We start from the raw sequence: 20086 nt of genomic DNA on the forward strand, positions 1-20086 counted from the left end.
ATGGGATGACCCTACCTCATAATACCATATCACCAGAGTAGAGCACCTTGACCTTGGCCTGCTGGCTTACTTGGTAGGTTATTGGTCTGCTTGGGGAGGTGCAATCATTTGTGCTTGATTAACTGCATTTATATGTCGGCTACACCTCAAAGTAGCATCAACATGAATTTCAGTGACACATATTTCCGAGGAGAACACTGCATGAATATGTGTTTAAAATTGTGAAAAATAGGTGGATCATAATACCAAGCTCACGCAGTTGACATTGAACTGACATCTGCAATTTTAAACTTGCTTTGTAGTAAAATAGAATAATTAACAGCAGCTGTGTCAAACTACTACCTCAGAATAATCTGGTTTTATTAAGAAATGTAAACTTATATTTATTTATTCACTTAAATTAAGTATTTGTACATTAAACAACAATTGGCAGACATTGGATAATGGAAATCCTTTATTTAAATAACATCAGAAAATGAAAATCTTTGTTACGTGCACTGAATACGTACAATTTCAGCCTGCTGTAGGAAGAGTAATAATTACCAAAGCTTTGATAAATTATGATTGGTTTTTGTTCATTAAACATTTTTTCGTGTTCTTCTCAGGTTTAAACAATATGATAAAGCACTTGGGAGCAAATACACACAACATTAGTCCAAAGCTGGAGGCCAGAATGGCAAAAATTTCCACAACCACAGTGAATTTCCCAGGAGAGCTGACATATGCTGGGATAAAGGTGATCCACACTGCACAAAATATCAGCATGCTGAAAGTGATAAGCTTGGCTTCATTGAAATTATCAGGTAATTTGCGGGCTAAAACAGCTAAAACAAAGCAAAAGGAAGCAAGCAGGCCTATATAACCGAGCACAACCCAGAAGCCAACAGCAGAGCCTAATGCACATTCCAGGATGATTTTCTCCTTGTACGTGGTTAAATTTTTTATTGGGAATGGAGGGCTCATTACCAACCATACAGTACATATTAAAACTTGAATAAAGGTGAAAGACACAACAGTCATTCTTTGTTGTGGAGGACCAAACCATTTCATCACATTACTACCTGGAAGTGTTGCTTTAAAAGCCATTAAAACCACTATAGTTTTCCCAAGTACACAGGAGATACAGAGTACAAAGGTGATCCCAAATGCAGTGTGGCGCAGCATGCAGGACCACTCAGATGGTGCTCCAATGAAAGTTATTGAACATAAGAAACACAGAGTGAGAGAGATGAGCAGCAGGAAGCTCAGCTCAGAGTTGTTGGCTCGGACAATTGGAGATGTCCTGTGATGAAAGAATACAGCCGCAGTCATAATGGCAAGAAAGGCACCAAGAACTGAGAATGTAGCTAAGATGATTCCAAGGATGTCTTGAAAGGAAAGAAACTCTACAGGCTTAGGGATACAAGTGTCTCTCTTTGCATTAGGCCAGAACTCTTTGTGGCAGGGTAAACAATCAGCTGAATCTAAATAAAGAAAAAAGAAGGAGAGGCTGCTAGGAATTTATTCATTGTAAATTGTATTTTTCAGTATAAAATGATTTTAAATGGACACATATTAGATTTTACCTGTAATATTACTGATCTCTCCTTCAGGACATGCTATACAGTCATAACAGCAGATGGGTTTTCCTTTCTGCAGTACTTTCCGAGTTCCTAGAGGACAACTGCCACTGCACACTGACACTGGCACCTGTGAACGACATAAAGGAACCATAATAGATTTAAATGTTTGCTATATAAGTGTAAGCATCCCATGCTCCAAAATTTAAATATTTAGAATCTTGTCCATAGACTTACGTTTGTGCTATTTTCCATCCAGGTTATGTTTCTGTTAATTCTAAATTCCTTGCCCACTGGTAGTGACGCATCATACAGTCCTACAGTTACTATCTCAGTGATGCCACTCTCGTGTTTTTGCCAGTTTACCAGCTCATAGTTAGCCACAGGATCCCCATTAGCATTAAAAGACACATCATAACCATTTTGTGAAAAATATACTTTCTTCAATTCAGTTAAAACCTGAAAGGATGAGTTACACAGAAAGGGTGGGGAAAGAAAGAAAAATGTTTAAAATTTAAAAAATTAATAACAATACTGCACTTCATCCATGTAAGATCAGAGGTAATGAAGGAAAATGGCCTGTGTTTAATCTTACCTGTTTGGGCTCTAACTTGGTTAGTTTGTCACACTGAGCTGTGACATTTTTTCCATGACACACTGCATTATGAATGGCATGTGCTATTGCATACACAGCCTTGTACACCATGTTAGTAATTCTGAGCTGAGACGTGTCAGTATATTGGCTTTTGAGGTTTTGTATGTCTTCAGTTCCATCGCACACTTTCTCGTTTACAGTAACAGTACCTACAGAAAAAACAAACAAACATAAACATATGTTTTCACCATTGAAGTTTGATCTAAATTTCCTACATTTTATTTGATAAATCTGACAAATTCTAAACGTAACAGATTTATATACATAAAATCTATACCATCCAAACAAAGCCACCAAATTAAACCTTAGAAGTAATTAAATCAAAGACATTCAACCTTTGTTAATCTCATATTCATCATCATAATTGTTTAGAGTATAAGGATGTCTTGGTTGATGAAGCAGCAGCAGTAGCCTTTGTAACACCAAAGGGTTTTCTGTAAGCAAGAAAACTTTCTTACTTTTTTTCAGTCTACAGTTGAATGCATCCTCCCAAAACTCAGTGAGCACTGATGAAGCAGTGACTTCAGAGAAAGAGAGATTCAGCAGGAATTCTCTGAGACCTGGGATTACAGACTTCGGAATACCAAATCCAATGGCCCCAGCACAGAAACTGTATCTCGTTAATTCTGTGTTGGTTACCCATGACTCACTGCCTATCCACTGTCGAGGTGGGAAATGCTCACGTGAAAGCTCCTCCAACAGAATCTTCATGTTTCCAAAAGATGCAAATGCCACAACAACTACAGCTTTAGACCTTGAGATACAAAATAATGCATTAAAAACATTTTTTGACTGTCTCATAACATGACATAAAAATTTACTGAAAAAAGGAACCTAATTTCCACACATACAGTAATTCACATGTTATGATATAGAAACCTGCGGATAACATCTGCTACTTTTTGGATCCTGCTCTGTGGGTTTATCCGAGAGAAAGATACAGAGTATTCCACACAGATCCCCTCATTCTGAGCTGCTTCTAGAAAAGATGCCATGCCATTATTTCCATAATCCGAATCCGACCGAACAGCACCTATCCAAGTCCAGCCAAAGTGTTTTATCAACTTGGCTAGAGCAGCTGCTTGAAACTGGTCACTGGGAATTGTTCTGAAGAAATTCGGGTACTGCTGCTTGTTAGACAAGCATGCACATGTGGAAAAATAGCTCACCTAATAAATACAAAAAAAATATATACACATATATAAATAAAATAAAATATTGTACCTCTGAAAAAGCTATACAATCAAAAATCATGAACATGCATATCTTAAATGTAAGAAATCTGCTAGAAATTCAAATTATTTACAAGAGGAATGTTAAAGGGACTGATGAGACGTGAGATACTGATGGAAGGTGAAGATCCAGAGTCCCCGACAACAGCCATCACCATACCAGTTTGAGAGCAGCTGTTACCAGTTGAAAATGTAGGGTCCAGGCTATTCAAAAACTGAAATGCCACGTGCACTGCAACAGGTACTAATGCACATGAATCATAGATCTGGTATCCAAGCTTAATTCCAGGTAGTAGTTCTGTACTGTTATTGATCTCTTCTATGGCAAAGACCATCGCACGTGAAAAGCGCAGTTCACGGGTATCAATGCTGCAGACAATTATGTCACTGTTAGAATTATTCTACAAAGAATAAGATCAATTTCAAGATTGATCAAGTGACAAGGACAAAAGGCTAATAAAATAAAGATATGCATATATCTTCATTTTATTCATATGCACATATATATATATATATATATATATATGTATATATATATATATATATATATATATATATATATATATATATATATATATGAGAGAGAGAGAGAAACTTCTTGTTTTTGTTCTCATCTTTGCTCACCCACATACTGCTTTTACTGACCTCCCTTTGCATTTCACAGCCTCAGGCATGCTGGTGTAGTCATTGTAAACTGTGTGCATGTAGGCATGAAGGGAGAACGATCCGCCAATGATAAAATCTCCATCCATTGAGAATGCAGGTAGACGAGTGCTACCCTGAAGCTTACATGTCACAGATGAAGCCTCAGTACGAGGACGAGCTCCAGTAAGCCTAGTCCTTTGATTCAGACAATCTAGACACACAGCCAAGTCAGCAGCTGATTGTAACTGAAAAAAATACAGTGCCAATATCAGACCAATTATAAGACCTGCTACCTTCATCCCTGCCTGATGTCAGGTGTTTACATATGAGTGGTTTTTACACTCATTTATATAGGTATTTTGACAAAGGCTGTTTTTTTGTTTTTTTCAAAAGGACATACCCTTATGTAATAGCCTTCGAATAAGTCTTTAATATAATTTCTACTGCTTATGTCCTACCTTATGTCCCCAGATTTTTTTCTTTATTTAAAAGTAACAATGCTAAATAGTATGTATGGTATTTTGAATGGCACTTAATTTTTAATAACCAAAATGCTGTTTGGTTATTACTTTTTGCATTTTATAACTGTTTTGCATTTTGTAAAATGGAAAGTAAAGTCTAACAACACAAACTTAATGATATAGAAACACAAGTCTTAGTTTTTGTCTACTAATTTTCAAGTTCATTAAATGAAAAGAAAACCCCCAAAACAAACAAAACAAACCTCAACTTTGGGGTTTCCAAGCAACCTGTAATATGAAAACAAAACAATTTACATCATCCTGCATCATATCCTCAATGAATTCCTTCACCTTCCAATTCAGAGTGGTGGTACAGTTTTTGCTTGATGGGTACATCTGTGTTACTGAGCAAAAGTGTTTAAATGTGATTTCTGATTTTCTGATACTCCTCGAAGTTATGTCAATCAAGATCATCAAGAAAATCCAGAGCCTTTAGGAGCCATCCGAGGGGTCTAGCAACCAAGGAGTTAATAAACTCAGTGACCTCACCAACAATGATGGGTAAGTCGTCCCCAGTGTTGGGCAAGTTACTTTGGAAAAGTAATTAATTACAGTTACTAGTTACTTCTTCAAAAAAGTAACTGAGTTAGTAACTGAGTTGCAAGATTCTAAAAGTAATGAATTAATTGAAACGTAATTATTGTGTTACTTAAAAAAAAAAAGTTTAACCCTCTGGGGTCCAGGGTATAAATTTACCTCAACATTTCACCTTTAAAAACTGTTGATTTGCCTTGTTTGGTATCATGCTTTTCAGCACAACCTCACATGTCTGAATTTACAGTTATGTTTTCATTTTGACATACTGTATTAACACAATTGATCTAAAATCAGACAAAAAAACATAAAATCCAAGTAGAAAAAGTTATATTTTCTACTGTAACAACCACAAACATGTTTAATTAATCATATTTCATAACTTTAAATGCAAATATAAATTGTCAAGTTTAAAATCATATGCACAAGTTTTGCAAACAACAAAGTTATTTGCAGCCATTTACCTTTTATCCCTTTTTTTAAATAACCATTTCAAACTATTTACATAAAAATCAGGTGTTCTGCATTCAATAAAATGCCACACAGATTATTTGTGCCACTCCAAATATTTCTGTCCACTATAAAGGAGAACATCACAGCCTGATACCTGCAGGGCTGACAGCAGTAGGTGTATCACTCCTGTTCTCTACCTGGAGACAGCAGTCACCTCATTGTTCTGACACACAACACAAAACTATCCACAACATTACACACTAACTACACGAGACAACACATTAACTACACACACATGCTAAACCTCACAAATCTTTCACATCTCAAAACTCGCTCTCTCTCGCTTTTTCTGCTGTCTTTCTTTCTCTCTCTCTCTCGCCGTCACTCCTAAAACTTCCATCTGTTCCTAAACAACCAAATGTCATGTTGCCATATCATTTTTGATTGGTTGACATGGTGCATTTTTCCACCAACACGAAAGAACAGGGTTTTTTTTGTCTTTGGTCATAAGCAGAGAGTGCTTGCTAGCTCCGTCCTTAGACAGTAAATGTGACGAAACTATTGACGAAAAAACGCGTATATATTGTTTATCATGACTCTGATTTTACGTGGCCTATCAACACAATTTAAAAACTGGTATATATCACATTGTTGCTTTGTCATCTTAAAGTGGTCATGTGATTGGCTTACCACGACTACTTTATTCTTCCTAAGTCAAACAGCAGCACTCATGCGATTGTTTTGCACCCTTAGCCCCAGGTATTGTGCCAAAAAATGGTCGTCTGGCAGAACGTGATTGCCGTACGCGGGAGCTGCTTAAAGCTGTAGCGCCCAGATTACTTACGTAGTCAGCTACTTCCATGCAACTGATATAAGATGCAGTAAGCTGAACACAGCTTCAACTGTCTGTTTGTTGAAAAATAGTAACGCGACCGCACCATATTTTCTTGTTAGTAATGGTAACAGTGTTGTAACGATAGAAATAGAAATTAGTTAGATTACTAGTTACTGAAAAAAGTAACGCCGTTAGTAACGCCGTTACGTATAACGCCGTTATTCCCATCACTGGTCGTCCTCCTCGTCCGCATACTCTCCTTTCTCAACAGAATGCATGTTAGTGGGACTCAGAAAGTTCTTTGAAGTATTCCTTTCGCCACCTGTCTATAACCTCAGTTGAATGTCATCAGCACCCCACATCGACTGTACATGTTCAGAGTGGAGGACCGGTTTCCCTGCTTGAGCTACCTGATGCGTTGCCAGAATTATTCAAGGCAGTCTGAAAGTCTTGTTCTATACCCCTACTGAACCCATCCAACACCCGAGTTGTTCTTTCAACGACTGCCCGAGCCACACTCCACAGCTATCAACGCTGGGCCAAAGTTCAGCACGTGGTTAAAGTTTGTAATCCAGCCAGGGTGTAAATATCACTCAGCAGCCAGTCATAGAAGAGATGAAGCAGGTAGCATCAAAACATAAATCTACTCTACCCAGCTTAAATCACAAGAGTACCTCTGACCAAAAAGCTGTAGATTTTTCTTGTTTGCACAAATTAATTCAGATTCACACTAATTCTGTTCACAGCTCCAACAAAATGAGGAAGTGGAGGGGGAGAAACACACTTAGGCTACGTTCACACTGCAAGTCTTAGTGCTCAATTCCGATTTTTTGATCAAATCCGATTTTTTTGTCTGCTTGTTCACACTACAAATAAAATGTGACAGCAAATGCGCTCTAGTGTGAACCCTCAAAGCGGCCCACCTGCACAAAAGAAGACGTCACACACAACACGCTCTGTTTAGACCCAGACCAAAAAGTATTATTTGACTGATGGCTCTTAATATAAAGACTTGTTTCAGACTTTACGTTTCCCAATTTTGCTTTAAGTTATAAAGTTATTTTGTTATTTACATATGGCCTAATAGTGATCCTTATTGCTGTTTTAGAGAGGAGCGGTGCTTCAAAGGATAGTTGCAGATTATTGTCAGAATCTGCAGATTATACAGTACAAATAAAATATTCACGTTTCTCCAACGTTGTCTTCCCAACAGTTTCACTAACATCTACACTGGATGGCCAGGAAGCATTCACGATTTCTTCTCTGGCACTTCTCCAGCGCTGATAAATGGCGTCTGTCTTGTGTCAGTGACGTAAAAGATGGATTTAATGTGACATGACCATTCAAACAGCACTCGCTTTCTAAAATATCAGATATGTATTGGATTCAGTAGCACATATGAAAGTGACCCAGGTCGGATTTGAAAATATCGGATTTGTGCTGTTCACACTGTCATACCATGATCGGATATGGGTTGCATAGGGTCAAAAAAGTCGGATTTGATGCACTTTCGCCTGCAGTGTGAGCGAAGCCTTTGATGGAATTACAATTGGATGGAAGTCGAGGACAAGGATAAGGAAGCTTAGGATGAGGAGGAAGAAAAAGCAGCAGGAGCATCTTTAATGATCTCTATGATGTCATTGAGGTTTGCTTTCATTAATATAGTCCTGTCATGTCTTGATGCATTCTCAATCATCAAGGAAAGTAAATCTCCAAAAAGTTGATTCTGTTCATCTGGACGTAGCGTTTTGTGGGAGAAACGTTTCGTCACTCATCCATGGATGCGTTTTGTAGCGTTTTGTTTCTCCCACAAAACGCTACGTCCAGATGAACAGAATCAACTTTCTGGAGATAGTCCTCTCACAAAGAAAGATGACTTGTTTTAGTTCACCTAGTTTTTGTATTAAATAGTGATGTGTAAAACATTGTGGAAAACCACGGAGTATAGTGCACCTGCAGGTAAATGAATATCAAATCTCTCAGACTAAAATCTGTATTATACTTTTAGTCTTAAGACCATATGTTGTATATTTATCATCCTTATGATAAAACCCATGTCAGCCATTGGTTTATGGATTTTGCACTTTGAAGCCTCAACTTTTGCTTTATTGCTATTGCTATGTTTTTTTGTGAGCCTTTTGGGACCATATTAGGATGAGGGATCAAAATCTGGAGTTGTGCACACTATTGTTTCATTTAGCGTGTATCCATAAGATTTGTACAGCAGATCCAAGTTGTGCCTTGAAAACAGGAACTTTGTCTGCATAGAGGAGAACTTTAATAGCAGGCTTGTACAAAGTAAGGCAATGTGGAGGATTTCACTTTTCTCTTTTCTTTATATTTGAGTCTTTTCTCTCTCTCGCAGCTCCTTGTCTCAGAGTGGGAGGGATTTGAAGCACAAAGGGTGGAGCTTGTCGTTTGGTTGGCTGATATGGATGTCCACCTGAGTGAGGTTGACCAGCTGACAGGAAACACCTGTGAAAAACTGAAACAACAACAACTGACATATATTTGATATGATACATATATCAGAGACATTGTCCTATACTGGACTAACAAAGGACCATGTATTGGACCATGTAAACTGTATTGTTCCTCCTGCATCTGAGGTTTGACTAATGGACTAATTTTCCTGTACCGTTCAGTGGTTTTACTCTTATCTAAAGTCCAGTTTTTTCATGTAAATGGGGTGTCTTCTTTATACACTAACATGAACTATGGAGTTCCCCAGGGTTGAGCCAGAATGCTGCAACAAATGTATTGAAATAGAGTATCACACATTAGCTTCTCTACATTGGCTTCCTGTTCAATCCAAATCAAATTTAAATCCATCCATCCATCCATCCATCCATCCATTTGAATCCGCTTATCCTTTTCAGGGTCGCGGGGGGTGCTGGAGCCTATCCCAGCTGTCATAGGGCGAGAGGCGGGGTACACCCTGGACAGGTCACCAGGGTTAAATCCATCTCATTAAATACAAGATGTTGAATAATCAGGTTTTACTTATCTTAGAGACCTCATAGTACCATAACACCCATATAAACCACTTTGCACTTGAACTACAGGCTTATTTGCAGTTTCTAGGTTATTTAAAAGTAGAATTGGATGCAGAACCTTCAGCTTTCAGTGCCCTTTTCTGTGGAAACAGCTTTCAGTTTGGATTCAGAGACAGCTAACCCCTCTACCTTTCAGATAATCTTTTAAAGTTTCCTTTTTGATAAAGCTTATAGTTAGGGCTAAATGGGATGACCCTACCTCATGATACCATATCACCAGAGTAGAGCACTCTGATCTTGACCTGCTGGCTTACTTGGTAGGTTATTGGTCTGCTTGGGGAGGTGCAATCATTTGTGCTTGATTAACTGCATTTATATGTCGGCTACACCTCAAAGTAGCATCAACATGAATTTCAGTGACACATATTTCCGAGGAGAACACTGCATGAATATGTGTTTAAAAGTGTGAAAAATAGGTGGATAAGACGATCATAATACCAAGCTCACGCAGTTGACATTGAACTGACATCTGCAATTTTAAACTTGCTTTGTAGTAAAATAGAATAATTAACAGCAGCTGTGTCAAACTACTACCTCAGAATAATCTGGTTTTATTAAGAAATGTAAACTTATATTTATTTATTCACTTAAATTAAGTATTTGTACATTAAACAACAATTGGCAGACATTGGATAATGGAAATCCTTTATTTAAATAACATCAGAAAATGAAAATCTTTGTTATGTGCACTGAATACGTACAATTTCAGCCTGCTGTAGGAAGAGTAATAATTACCAAAGCTTTGATAAATTATGATTGGTTTTTGTTCATTAAACATTTTTTCGTGTTCTTCTCAGGTTTAAACAATATGATAAAGCATTTGGGAGCAAATACACACAACATTAGTCCAAAGCTGGAGGCCAGAATGGCAAAAATTTCCACAACCACAGTGAATTTCCCAGGAGAGCTGACATATGCTGGGATAAAGGTGATCCACACTGCACAAAATATCAGCATGCTGAAGGTGATAAGCTTGGCTTCATTGAAATTATCAGGTAATTTGCGGGCTAAAACAGCTAAAACAAAGCAAAAGGAAGCAAGCAGGCCTATATAACCGAGCACAACCCAGAAGCCAACAGCAGAGCCTAATGCACATTCCAGGATGATTTTCTCCTTGTACGTGGTTAGATTTTTTATTGGGAATGGAGGGCTCATTACCAACCATACAGTACATATTAAAACTTGAATAAAGGTGAAAGACACAACAGTCATTCTTTGTTGTGGAGGACCAAACCATTTCATCACATTACTACCAGGAAGTGTCGCTTTAAAAGCCATTAAAACCACTATAGTTTTCCCAAGTACACAGGAGATACAGAGTACAAAGGTGATCCCAAATGCAGTGTGACGCAGCATGCAGGACCACTCAGATGGTGCTCCAATGAAAGTTAATGAACATAAGAAACACAGAGTGAGAGAGATGAGCAGCAGGAAGCTCAGCTCAGAGTTGTTGGCTCGGACAATTGGAGATGTCCTGTGATAAAAGAATATAGCCGCAGTCATAATGGCAAGAAAGGCACCTAGAACTGAGAATGTAGCTAAGATGATTCCAAGGATGTCTTGAAAGGAAAGAAACTCTACAGGCTTAGGGATGCAAGTGTCTCTCTTTGCATTAGGCCAGAACTCTTTGTGGCAGGGTAAACAATCAGCTGAATCTAAATAAAGAAAAAAGAAGGAGAGGCTGCTAGGAATTTATTCATTGTAAATTGTATTTTTCAGTATAAAATGATTTTAAATACATGGACACATATTAGATTTTACCTGTAATATTACTGATCTCTCCTTCAGGACATGCTATACAGTCATAACAGCAGATGGGTTTTCCTTTCTGCAGTACTTTCCGAGTTCCTAGAGGACAACTGCCACTGCACACTGACACTGGCACCTGTGAACGACATAAAGGAACCATAATAGATTTAAATGTTTGCTATATAAGTGTAAGCATCCCATGCTCCAAAATTTAAATATTTAGATTCTTGTCCATAGACTTACGTTTGTGCTATTTTCCATCCAGGTTATGTTTCTGTTAATTCTAAATTCCTTGCCCACTGGTAGTGACGCATCATACAGTCCTACAGTTACTATCTCAGTGATGCCACTCTCGTGTTTTTGCCAGTTTACCAGCCCATAGTTAGCCACAGGATCCCCATTAGCATTAAAAGACACATCATAACCATTTTGTGAAAAATGTACTTTCTTCAATTCAGTTAAAACCTGAAAGGATTAGTTAAGACAGAAAGGGAGGGGAAAGAAAGAAAAATGTTTAAAATTAAAAAAAATTAATAACAATACCGCACTTCATCCATGTAAGATCAGAGATAATGAAGGAAAATGGCCTTTGTTTAATCTTACCTGTTTGGGCTCTAACTTGGTTAGTTTGTCACACTGAGCTGTGACATTTTTTCCATGACACACTGCATTATGAATGGCATGTGCTATTGCATACACAGCCTTGTACACCATGTTAGTAATTCTGAGCTGAGACGTGTCAGTGTATTGGCTTTTGAGGTTTTGTATGTCTTCAGTTCCATCGCACACTTTCTCGTCTACAGTAGCAGTATCTACAGAAAAACAAACAAACATAAACATATGTTTTCACCATTGAAGTTTGATCTAGATTTCCTACATTCTATTTGATAAATCTGACAAATTCTAAGCATAACAGATAACAAGCCACCCAAATTAAACCTTAGAAGTAATTAAATCAAAGACATTCAGCCTTTGTTAATCTCATATTCATCATCATAATTGTTAGGGTACGAGGATGTCTCGGTTGATGAAGCAGCAGTAGCCTTTGTAACACCAAAGGGTTTTCTGTAAGCAAGAAAACTTTCTTACTTTTTTTCAGTCTACAGTTGAATGCATCCTCCCAAAACTCAGTGAGCACTGATGAAGCAGTGACTTCAGAGAAAGAGAGATTCAGCAGGAATTCTCTGAGACCTGGGATTACAGACTTCGGAATACCAAATCCAATGGCCCCAGCACAGAAACTGTACCTCGTTAATTCTGTGTTGGTTACCCATGACTCACTGCCTATCCACTGTCGAGGTGGGAAAGGCTCACGTGAAAGCTCCTCCAACAGAATCTTCATGTTTCCAAAAGATGCAAATGCCACAACAACTACAGCTTTAGACCTTGAGATACAAAATAATGCATTAAAAACATTTTTTGACTGTCTCATAACATGACATAAAAATTTACTTAAAAAAAGAACACTAATTTCCACACATACAGTAATTCACATGTAATGATATAGAAACCTGCGGATAACATCTGCTACTTTTTGGATCCTGCTCTGTGGGTATGTCCGAGAGAAAGATACAGAGTATTCCACACAGATCCCCTCTTTCTGAGCTGCTTCTAGAAAAGATGCCATGCCATTATTTCCATAATCCCCATCCGACCGAACAGCACCTATCCAAGTCCAGCCAAAGTGTTTTATCAACTTGGCTAGAGCAGCTGCTTGAAACTGGTCACTGGGAATTGTTCTGAAGAAATTTGGGTACTGCTGCTTGTTAGACAAGCACGCACATGTGGAAAAATAGCTCACCTAATAAATACAAAAAAATATATACACATATATAAATAAAATAAAATATTGTACCTCTGAAACAGCTATACAATCAAAAATCATGAACATGCATATCTTAAATGTAAGAAATCTGCTAGAAATTCAAATTATTTACAAGAGGAATGTTAAAGGGACTGATGAGACGTGAGATACTGATGGAAGGTGAAGATCCAGAGTCCCCGACAACAGCCATCACCATACCAGTTTGAGAGCAGCTGTTACCAGTTGAAAATGTAGGGTCCAGGCTATTCAAAAACTGAAATGCCACGTGCACTGCAACAGGTACTAATGCACATGAATCATAGATCTGGTATCCAAGCTTAATTCCAGGTAGTAGTTCTGTACTGTTATTGATCTCTTCTATGGCAAAGACCATCGCACGTGAAAAGCGCAGTTCACGGGTATCAATGCTGCAGACAATTATGTCACTGTTAGAATTATTCTACAAAGAATAAGATCAATTTCAAGATTGATCAAGTGACAAGGACAAAAGGCTAATAAAATAAAGATATGCATATATCTTCATTTTATTCATATGCACACATACATATATATCTATATATATCTATCTATCTATCTATATATATATATATATATATATATATATATATGAGAGAGAGAGAGAAACTTCTTGTTTTTGTTCTCTTCTTTGCTCACCCACATACTGCTTTTACTGACCTCCCTTTGCATTTCACAGCCTCAGGCATGCTGGTGTAGTCATTGTAAACTGTGTGCATGTAGGCATGAAGGGAGAACGATCCGCCAATGATAAAATCTCCATCCATTGAGAATGCAGGTAGACGAGTGCTACCCTGCAGCTTACATGTCACAGATGAAGCCTCAGTACGAGGATGAGCTCCAGTAAGCCTAGTCCTTTGATTCAGACAATCTATACACACAGCCAAGTCAGCAGCTGATTTTAACTGAAAAAAATACAGTGCCAATATCAGACCAATTATAAGACCTGCTACCTTCATCCCTGCCTGATGTCAGGTGTTTACATATGAGTGGTTTTTACACTCATTTATATAGGTATTTTGACAAAGGCTGTTTTTTTGTTTTTTTCAAAAGGACATACCCTTATGTAATAGCCTTCGAATAAGTCTTTAATATAATTTCTACTGCTTATGTCCTACCTTATGTCCCCAGATTTTTTTCTTTATTTAAAAGTAACAATGTTAAATAGTATGTATGGTATTTTGTATGGCACTTTATTTTTAATAACCAAAATGCTGTTTGGTTATTACTTTTTGCATTTTATAACTGTTTTGCATTTTGTAAAATGGAAAGTAAAGTCTAACAACACAAACTTAATGATATAGAAACACAAGTCTTAGTTTTTGTCTACTAATTTTCAAGTTCATTAAATGAAAAGAAAACCCCCAAAACACACAAAACAAACCTCAACTTTGGGGTTTCCAAGCAACCTGTAATATGAAAACAAAACAATTTACATCATCCTGCATCATATCCTCAATGAATTCCTTCACCTTCCAATTCAGAGTGGTGGTACAGTTTTTGCTTGATGGGTACATCTGTGTTACTGAGCAAAAGTGTTTAAATGTGATTTCTGATTTTCTGATACTCCTCGAAGTTATGTCAATCAAGATCATCAAGAAAATCCAGAGCCTTTAGGAACCATCCCAGGGGTCTAGCAACCAAGGAGTTAATAAACTCAGTGACCTCACCAACAATGATGGGTAAGTCGTCCCCAGTGTTGGGCAAGTTACTTTGGAAAAGTAATTAATTACAGTTACTAGTTACTTCTTCAAAAAAGTAACTGAGTTAGTAACTGAGTTGCAAGATTCTAAAAGTAATGAATTAATTGAAACGTAATTATTGTGTTACTTTAAAAAAAAAAAAAGTTTAACCCTCTGGGGTCCAGGGGAATAATTGGCCATTTTCGACTACTTTTGATTTTACCTCTACATTTCACCTTTAAAAACTGTTGATTTGCCTTGTTTGGTATCATGCTTTTCAGCACAACCTCACGTGTCTGAATTTACAGTTATGTTTTCATTTTGACATACTGTATTAACACAATTGATCTAAAATCAGACAAAAAAACATAAAATCCAAGTAGAAAAAGTTATATTTTTGTCACGATCCTGGGTTTTATGACCCAGTGTTTTGAGTTTAGGTTATTAGGATGTTTTTATGATTAAGCTCACGAGTTTTTCTAGTTCTTTGTTATTAGATTCCCCTTGTGTCTTCCAACCCCTGTTTAGTCTCCCTTGCCCTTCATGTTTCATGTCTGTTTTGTTGTCAAGTTAATGTAGTCATGTCTGCGTTTCATTATGTTTCCTATTTTATTTTCTAAGAGGTTCTGTGTTTTGTTTTACTCTTTCCCTGTGGCGTTATGTCCGTGTTGTGTCTACTGTGCCTTTCTGTCCCATGTTTCAGGTCCCTATGTCTGTCTCCTCGGTTGCTGTTAAGTTTGCATGTCTAGAGTTCAGTCAGTGTTTCCTGTTTTACTTTGAAGGTCCGTGTCTCATGTGAGTGATTCTAGTTTTGCTTCCCTTGTCTCGTCCAGCGAGATTACTCCCAGCTGTGCTCTCCTTCTGTGTCTAATTCCCTCGTTATCCCTCTGTGTATTTAAGCCCTGTGTTTTCTCTTTGTTAGTGTCGTAGTCTCCCTCATGGCTGTGTTTTCCTGTGTGTCAGTTTATCTATGTCCCAGTTTAGTTTTGTTATGGTTTTCATACCATTCTGCAATAAAGCAGTTTTTTGAGTTTAATTCCTGCGTGGTGAGTTTTGCGTTTGTGTCCTTCTCCTGCCTGCACACAGCCGAAACATGACAATTTTCTAGTGTAACAACCACAAACATGTTTTGTCAATAGAAAATTGTATTTTTTAGTCAGTATAAGCTTTTAATGATATAAGTTTGCTTGTGATAGAATGCTGCATGATGATCATTTCCTTGCTTAGAACTGATTGTTCTTTTCATTGTTCAGGACTGATTCTTCTTCATAACACGTGTTCTGATATTTGTATCTGAGTCTTCTCACAGCGATAGTAAGAAGACAAACAAGCAGTTCTGACCTCGAACACACACACACACACACACACACACACACACACACACGCATACAGACACACACACACTCACACACACACAATCACATACGCACATGCTCACGTCAAATGTATTCATTTTTCTTGTGTATAAATAAAGACAAGTGCAAGAGCAGAGCGCGCATCGCAGGGCCCCCACTCTGGTGTGAGCGTTCTGTGATCGCCCTTGTATACATGTAAATGCTGCAGCGTCTGTGTGTGTTTCTCCTCTTAGACTCTCAGCTGAAGAAGTGTCTTTAGAATAAATCTCTTGACATTTATTTTGGTCCTTCGAAGCCGGGGCAGAAACATCAGAACTGTTATCTGTGACTCTGTTCCAGGATCCAGCACTGATTCCTGACGCCGTGGGAAGCCAGCACCGAAGTCTGCGCACAGCCCTCTTTAGACGAGGCCGAAAGACCTGGGACGCTAAAATTCGGGTCCAGGCCGGTGTTTTTATTCTGGTCCACGGCGGTGGGATTCAGTCTGGCAATCCGAACCACCAGTGAGACGTCTGAGGGTGAGAGAAACACTATTTTGGTTAGGATTCGCCGTAATGAACCGAATAACAAACAAAATAGAAAAATAAAATAGGTTAGGATTCGCCGAAATGAACCGAATTGGATTTAGGTTTTAGAAGTAGCCGCAATTACTTCATAACAAATTAAAATAGGTTAGGATTCGCCGAAATGAACCGAATTAGACTTAGGTTTTAGAAGTAGCCGTAATTACTTCATAACAAATTGTAAAAGCGCGCAAATGTCTATGTGTGTATGTGTCTAGAAGTAAGTTGATTTTACAGCACAATACGCTGCTGAACTACTTCTATTTTATTTTGTTTTCTTTGCTGAGGCTCACGTACTGGTGACATTGGAGAACGGTTGGGCTTCGTCTCGTAACACTGATACCGCTTGACCTTTAGGGTCAAGTCGAAGGCCGTATCAGTAACCACTCTGAAGTCGAGCGTGCCAGTGACGGCCCAGCAAAATCTTTAAAAATGGGGAATAAACAAGCAAAATTAACACCTGATGAGGGATGGTTAGACAAACAACAAGCCGGAGCAGGAATAATCCAAAAGAAGGAGAGAGGAATGGAGAGGAAGACAGGCGACAAAGAGTAAAAGCATTAACAAACAAAGAAGACAGTGACTCAGAACAGGATAGCAGCTCAGGTGAAGAGAATAGTTCAGATCAGGAAGAACATAATAATCCCTCACCAAGTGAAAAATTCAAGATCAAAGTAGAAGTTTTAAAAAGTGCTGGAAACAGACCCGACTGAATGCATATAGATACAAGAGGAATAAAGTAAAATAAACAAAAGGCTAAATTAAATTGGAGCCTAACTGTAATGTATTCAAACTGATAATAGCAAGGATAACAACCTGTAAACTGGTATTAACAATGACACATAGTTAGGACGAAGACCATGCCCAGCATGAATAGCATTCATGAATGTAATGAATGAAAGCAGATAATTCACACAAACACATATTAAATGAAATAGAGAGATGCATAAGGTATATTAAGGTTGTGTCATTGCTCAGCCAGTGTGTGAAAAGGTAAATGTCTCCAGCTTGGGAGGGGGTGAAACTGCAGATCACCCCCAGCCCATGGTGGATACAAAATAAAATATAAATAAAATATTGTAATATGCTATTGCTGTTATATAAAGATAATAGCATTGATAATGAAATAATATTAATATGAAGAGGCACCTCAGTCAGTTATGATGTGAGGTGGATAATTGTTAGAAGTAGTCTGCATCAAGCTTAAGGTTGCTCAAATTCAGTACAATGACATATGAGATGAGGAAAATAAAGAAAATATCTAAACTAATTAAGTGCATAGAGGCACTTGACCTGATTGAAAACCTGTCATCCTAGATGAGATATTGCTGAAATATAGAGCACACCTATACTAACAACTAATAAGCCAAAACCTGTATACAATAGCTAAAGCTACAAAATTGAGAAGCTGAATTAAATATGTGGTCACTGCTAAGCTAATGAGCAGGTTACACATTTTTTACAGCAGGAGTTACATAAGAACACATCAGAGGGAGGGAAACAGCTATTAAAGCTCAAACATGCAGCTGTCTGTGGGCTCAGTTTTTTTCCCTCACACTTCTGATTTGTCTTTGGCAGCAGCCTTTTTGCATCCTGACTCATGTGTATAAAACGTTGATACCATCAGCAACTTGTTTTTGTTTTGTTTTGTTTTTGTTTTGTTTTGTTGGTTTGAAAATTAATTAAATTTGTGATCACACTCAGGGATCACAGTGACACATAATGATTAGGCATATGATTTACTAATGCAGATGTAGTAAGTTTATTCTAAAATCCAAGGAGAACAAACAAGAACAACATCTTCAGTTGTTCTCTGTGTAATGTGCTGCATTTTGTTTTTTGTTTTTTGTTTTGACGTGTTGCTTGAGTGAGGAGTACTGTGACTTCTGTAGTAGCTCTCACCATGCGACCTTGATGATGATAAGTTCAGAGCCAGCTGAGAGCTGGGTTGTTTACTTTGTTTTAGGTGATAAGGCAGAAAAGTTCAAACTTAGTTTCTTGTCCTGAAAAAAACAATAAAAATACAAAAACAAAGGGGGTTTGAGTTTCTCAGCCAAGAACAACTACAATTTCATTTTCTGTTTTTGAGAAAGGAGAATTTAAAATAATAATAATAATAATAATAATAATAATAATGAGCAAACAAGGAGTGATGTTTTGTTTAAGTGGTGAATAAAGCTAATACTGGAAAGTATCATTTGGTACATGATCTACGAGCAATAAATGAAATCAAGTCACCCCAAAAGAACAATGGTTCTCAGTTATAGATTTATCAAACGCCTTTTTCTCAGTGCCTTTACATCCTAACTCAGAGCATCTGTTTGGCTTCACTTTTGAGGGACGGAGATACACCTACACTAGGTTACCTCAGGGTTTTCAAAACAGCCCCACTCTCTATGCAGAAGCTTTAAAGAAATCAATGATGTCCTGCCTCCTGCCAGCAGGAGGACAGTTTCTACTTTACGTAGATGACATTTTAGTGACTGGCCACACAGAGGAAGGGTGTAAACAAAATACTATGGCTGTGTTACGTCACCTAGCAGGACAAGGCCACAAAGTGTCTCTGAATAAACTCCAATTATGGAGACCTGAAGTAACATACTTAGGGTACACCCTCTCAGGTGAAGGCAGAAATATATTAAACAAAAGAAAAGAAGCCATACAAAATGCGCCACAGCCACAAAACTAAGCATTTACATTCTTTCTAACTCCCAGTGAGCCTGAGTTATGACCTTGGCCCACTGTTTTTCTGCTCCCGTGCAATGTGCTCTGTTGTCTCTACAATGGGGAAAAAAAGGCCCTGACTCTCTGAACACAATATTCTCTTTATAACTCAGCAGTATGAAATGTCATGAAATAGTCTAACTCACTCACAGTAAATCAGCAGTATAGGATAATACCAACCTATCTAATTAATCTAATGATTTTCACATTCTTTTAACTCAGAAGTATGATGCAAACTAAAACTACATACTGATTACACAAGAAGTCTGATGTGGCCTACAGCGGTGTCATGATTCACTCATTTTGATCACAGGTATAATGTAATATATAGCAGCATAATAATCTCACAGCTGCTAATAGCACATTTGCCTTTTTGTAACACACATGAGAGAAAGGCAACTGTTAAGAAAATGCCCTTATGGGTGAAATAGGCCCAGAGGCCCTGCATGCAAGCGTACTAACACACATGAAGAACAGCTTACACTATAGCACAAACTATATACATGCGCCTCTATATCTCTCATTGGTGTTAAAGCAGGAAAAACTTAACAGAGTTTTTTTATCAAATGCTGAACTTATCCACCGCTGACATTTAACTCTTCAGCTTGACAATAGGTGAAACGTTTGTGAAAACAGAGAAGCATAAATAAAGACAGAGAGAGCCTGGTATGACCAAGCAGTAA

General features: G+C 37.8%; 2 protein-coding genes across 2 annotated transcripts; both read right to left on the bottom strand.

Moving 5' to 3' along the window:
• Positions 1-558: 558 nt before the first annotated feature.
• LOC134641332 (extracellular calcium-sensing receptor-like) lies at positions 559-4240 on the bottom strand. The gene is made up of 8 exons (XM_063493714.1): positions 4092-4240; positions 3521-3815; positions 3094-3383; positions 2673-2968; positions 2155-2363; positions 1797-2018; positions 1566-1689; positions 559-1463 (listed from the first exon to the last, which is right to left on the bottom strand). The coding sequence occupies exons 1-8, from the start codon at positions 4196-4198 to the stop codon at positions 559-561; spliced, it is 2448 nt and encodes an 815-aa protein (XP_063349784.1). The 5' UTR covers positions 4199-4240.
• A 6000-nt stretch (positions 4241-10240) lies between these two features.
• LOC134641355 (extracellular calcium-sensing receptor-like) lies at positions 10241-13888 on the bottom strand. The gene is made up of 8 exons (XM_063493741.1): positions 13740-13888; positions 13177-13471; positions 12751-13040; positions 12329-12624; positions 11843-12051; positions 11483-11704; positions 11252-11375; positions 10241-11145 (listed from the first exon to the last, which is right to left on the bottom strand). The coding sequence occupies exons 1-8, from the start codon at positions 13844-13846 to the stop codon at positions 10241-10243; spliced, it is 2448 nt and encodes an 815-aa protein (XP_063349811.1). The 5' UTR covers positions 13847-13888.
• Between the last annotated feature and the right edge of the window lie 6198 nt (positions 13889-20086).

This window comes from Pelmatolapia mariae, linkage group LG14 (assembly GCF_036321145.2).
Source record: "Pelmatolapia mariae isolate MD_Pm_ZW linkage group LG14, Pm_UMD_F_2, whole genome shotgun sequence".
NCBI classification, from domain to species: Eukaryota; Metazoa; Chordata; class Actinopteri; order Cichliformes; family Cichlidae; genus Pelmatolapia; species Pelmatolapia mariae.

Excerpts from the sequence above, each read along its gene's own strand:
- LOC134641332 (XM_063493714.1), bottom strand. The coding sequence starts at position 4,198 with ATGGATGGAGATTTTATCATTGGCGGATCGTTCTCCCTTCATGCCTAC. Across the intron at positions 3,816-4,091 it reads GCTGTGAAATGCAAAGGGAG|CATTGATACCCGTGAACTGC; the intron begins GTCAGTAAAAGC and ends AATTGTCTGCAG. Across the intron at positions 2,969-3,093 it reads GTAGCAGATGTTATCCGCAG|GTCTAAAGCTGTAGTTGTTG; the intron begins GTTTCTATATCA and ends TTGTATCTCAAG.
- LOC134641355 (XM_063493741.1), bottom strand. The coding sequence starts at position 13,846 with ATGGATGGAGATTTTATCATTGGCGGATCGTTCTCCCTTCATGCCTAC. Across the intron at positions 12,052-12,328 it reads CAACTGTAGACTGAAAAAAA|ATACTGCTACTGTAGACGAG; the intron begins GTAAGAAAGTTT and ends GTTTTTCTGTAG. Across the intron at positions 11,705-11,842 it reads CCAAGTTAGAGCCCAAACAG|GTTTTAACTGAATTGAAGAA; the intron begins GTAAGATTAAAC and ends TAATCCTTTCAG.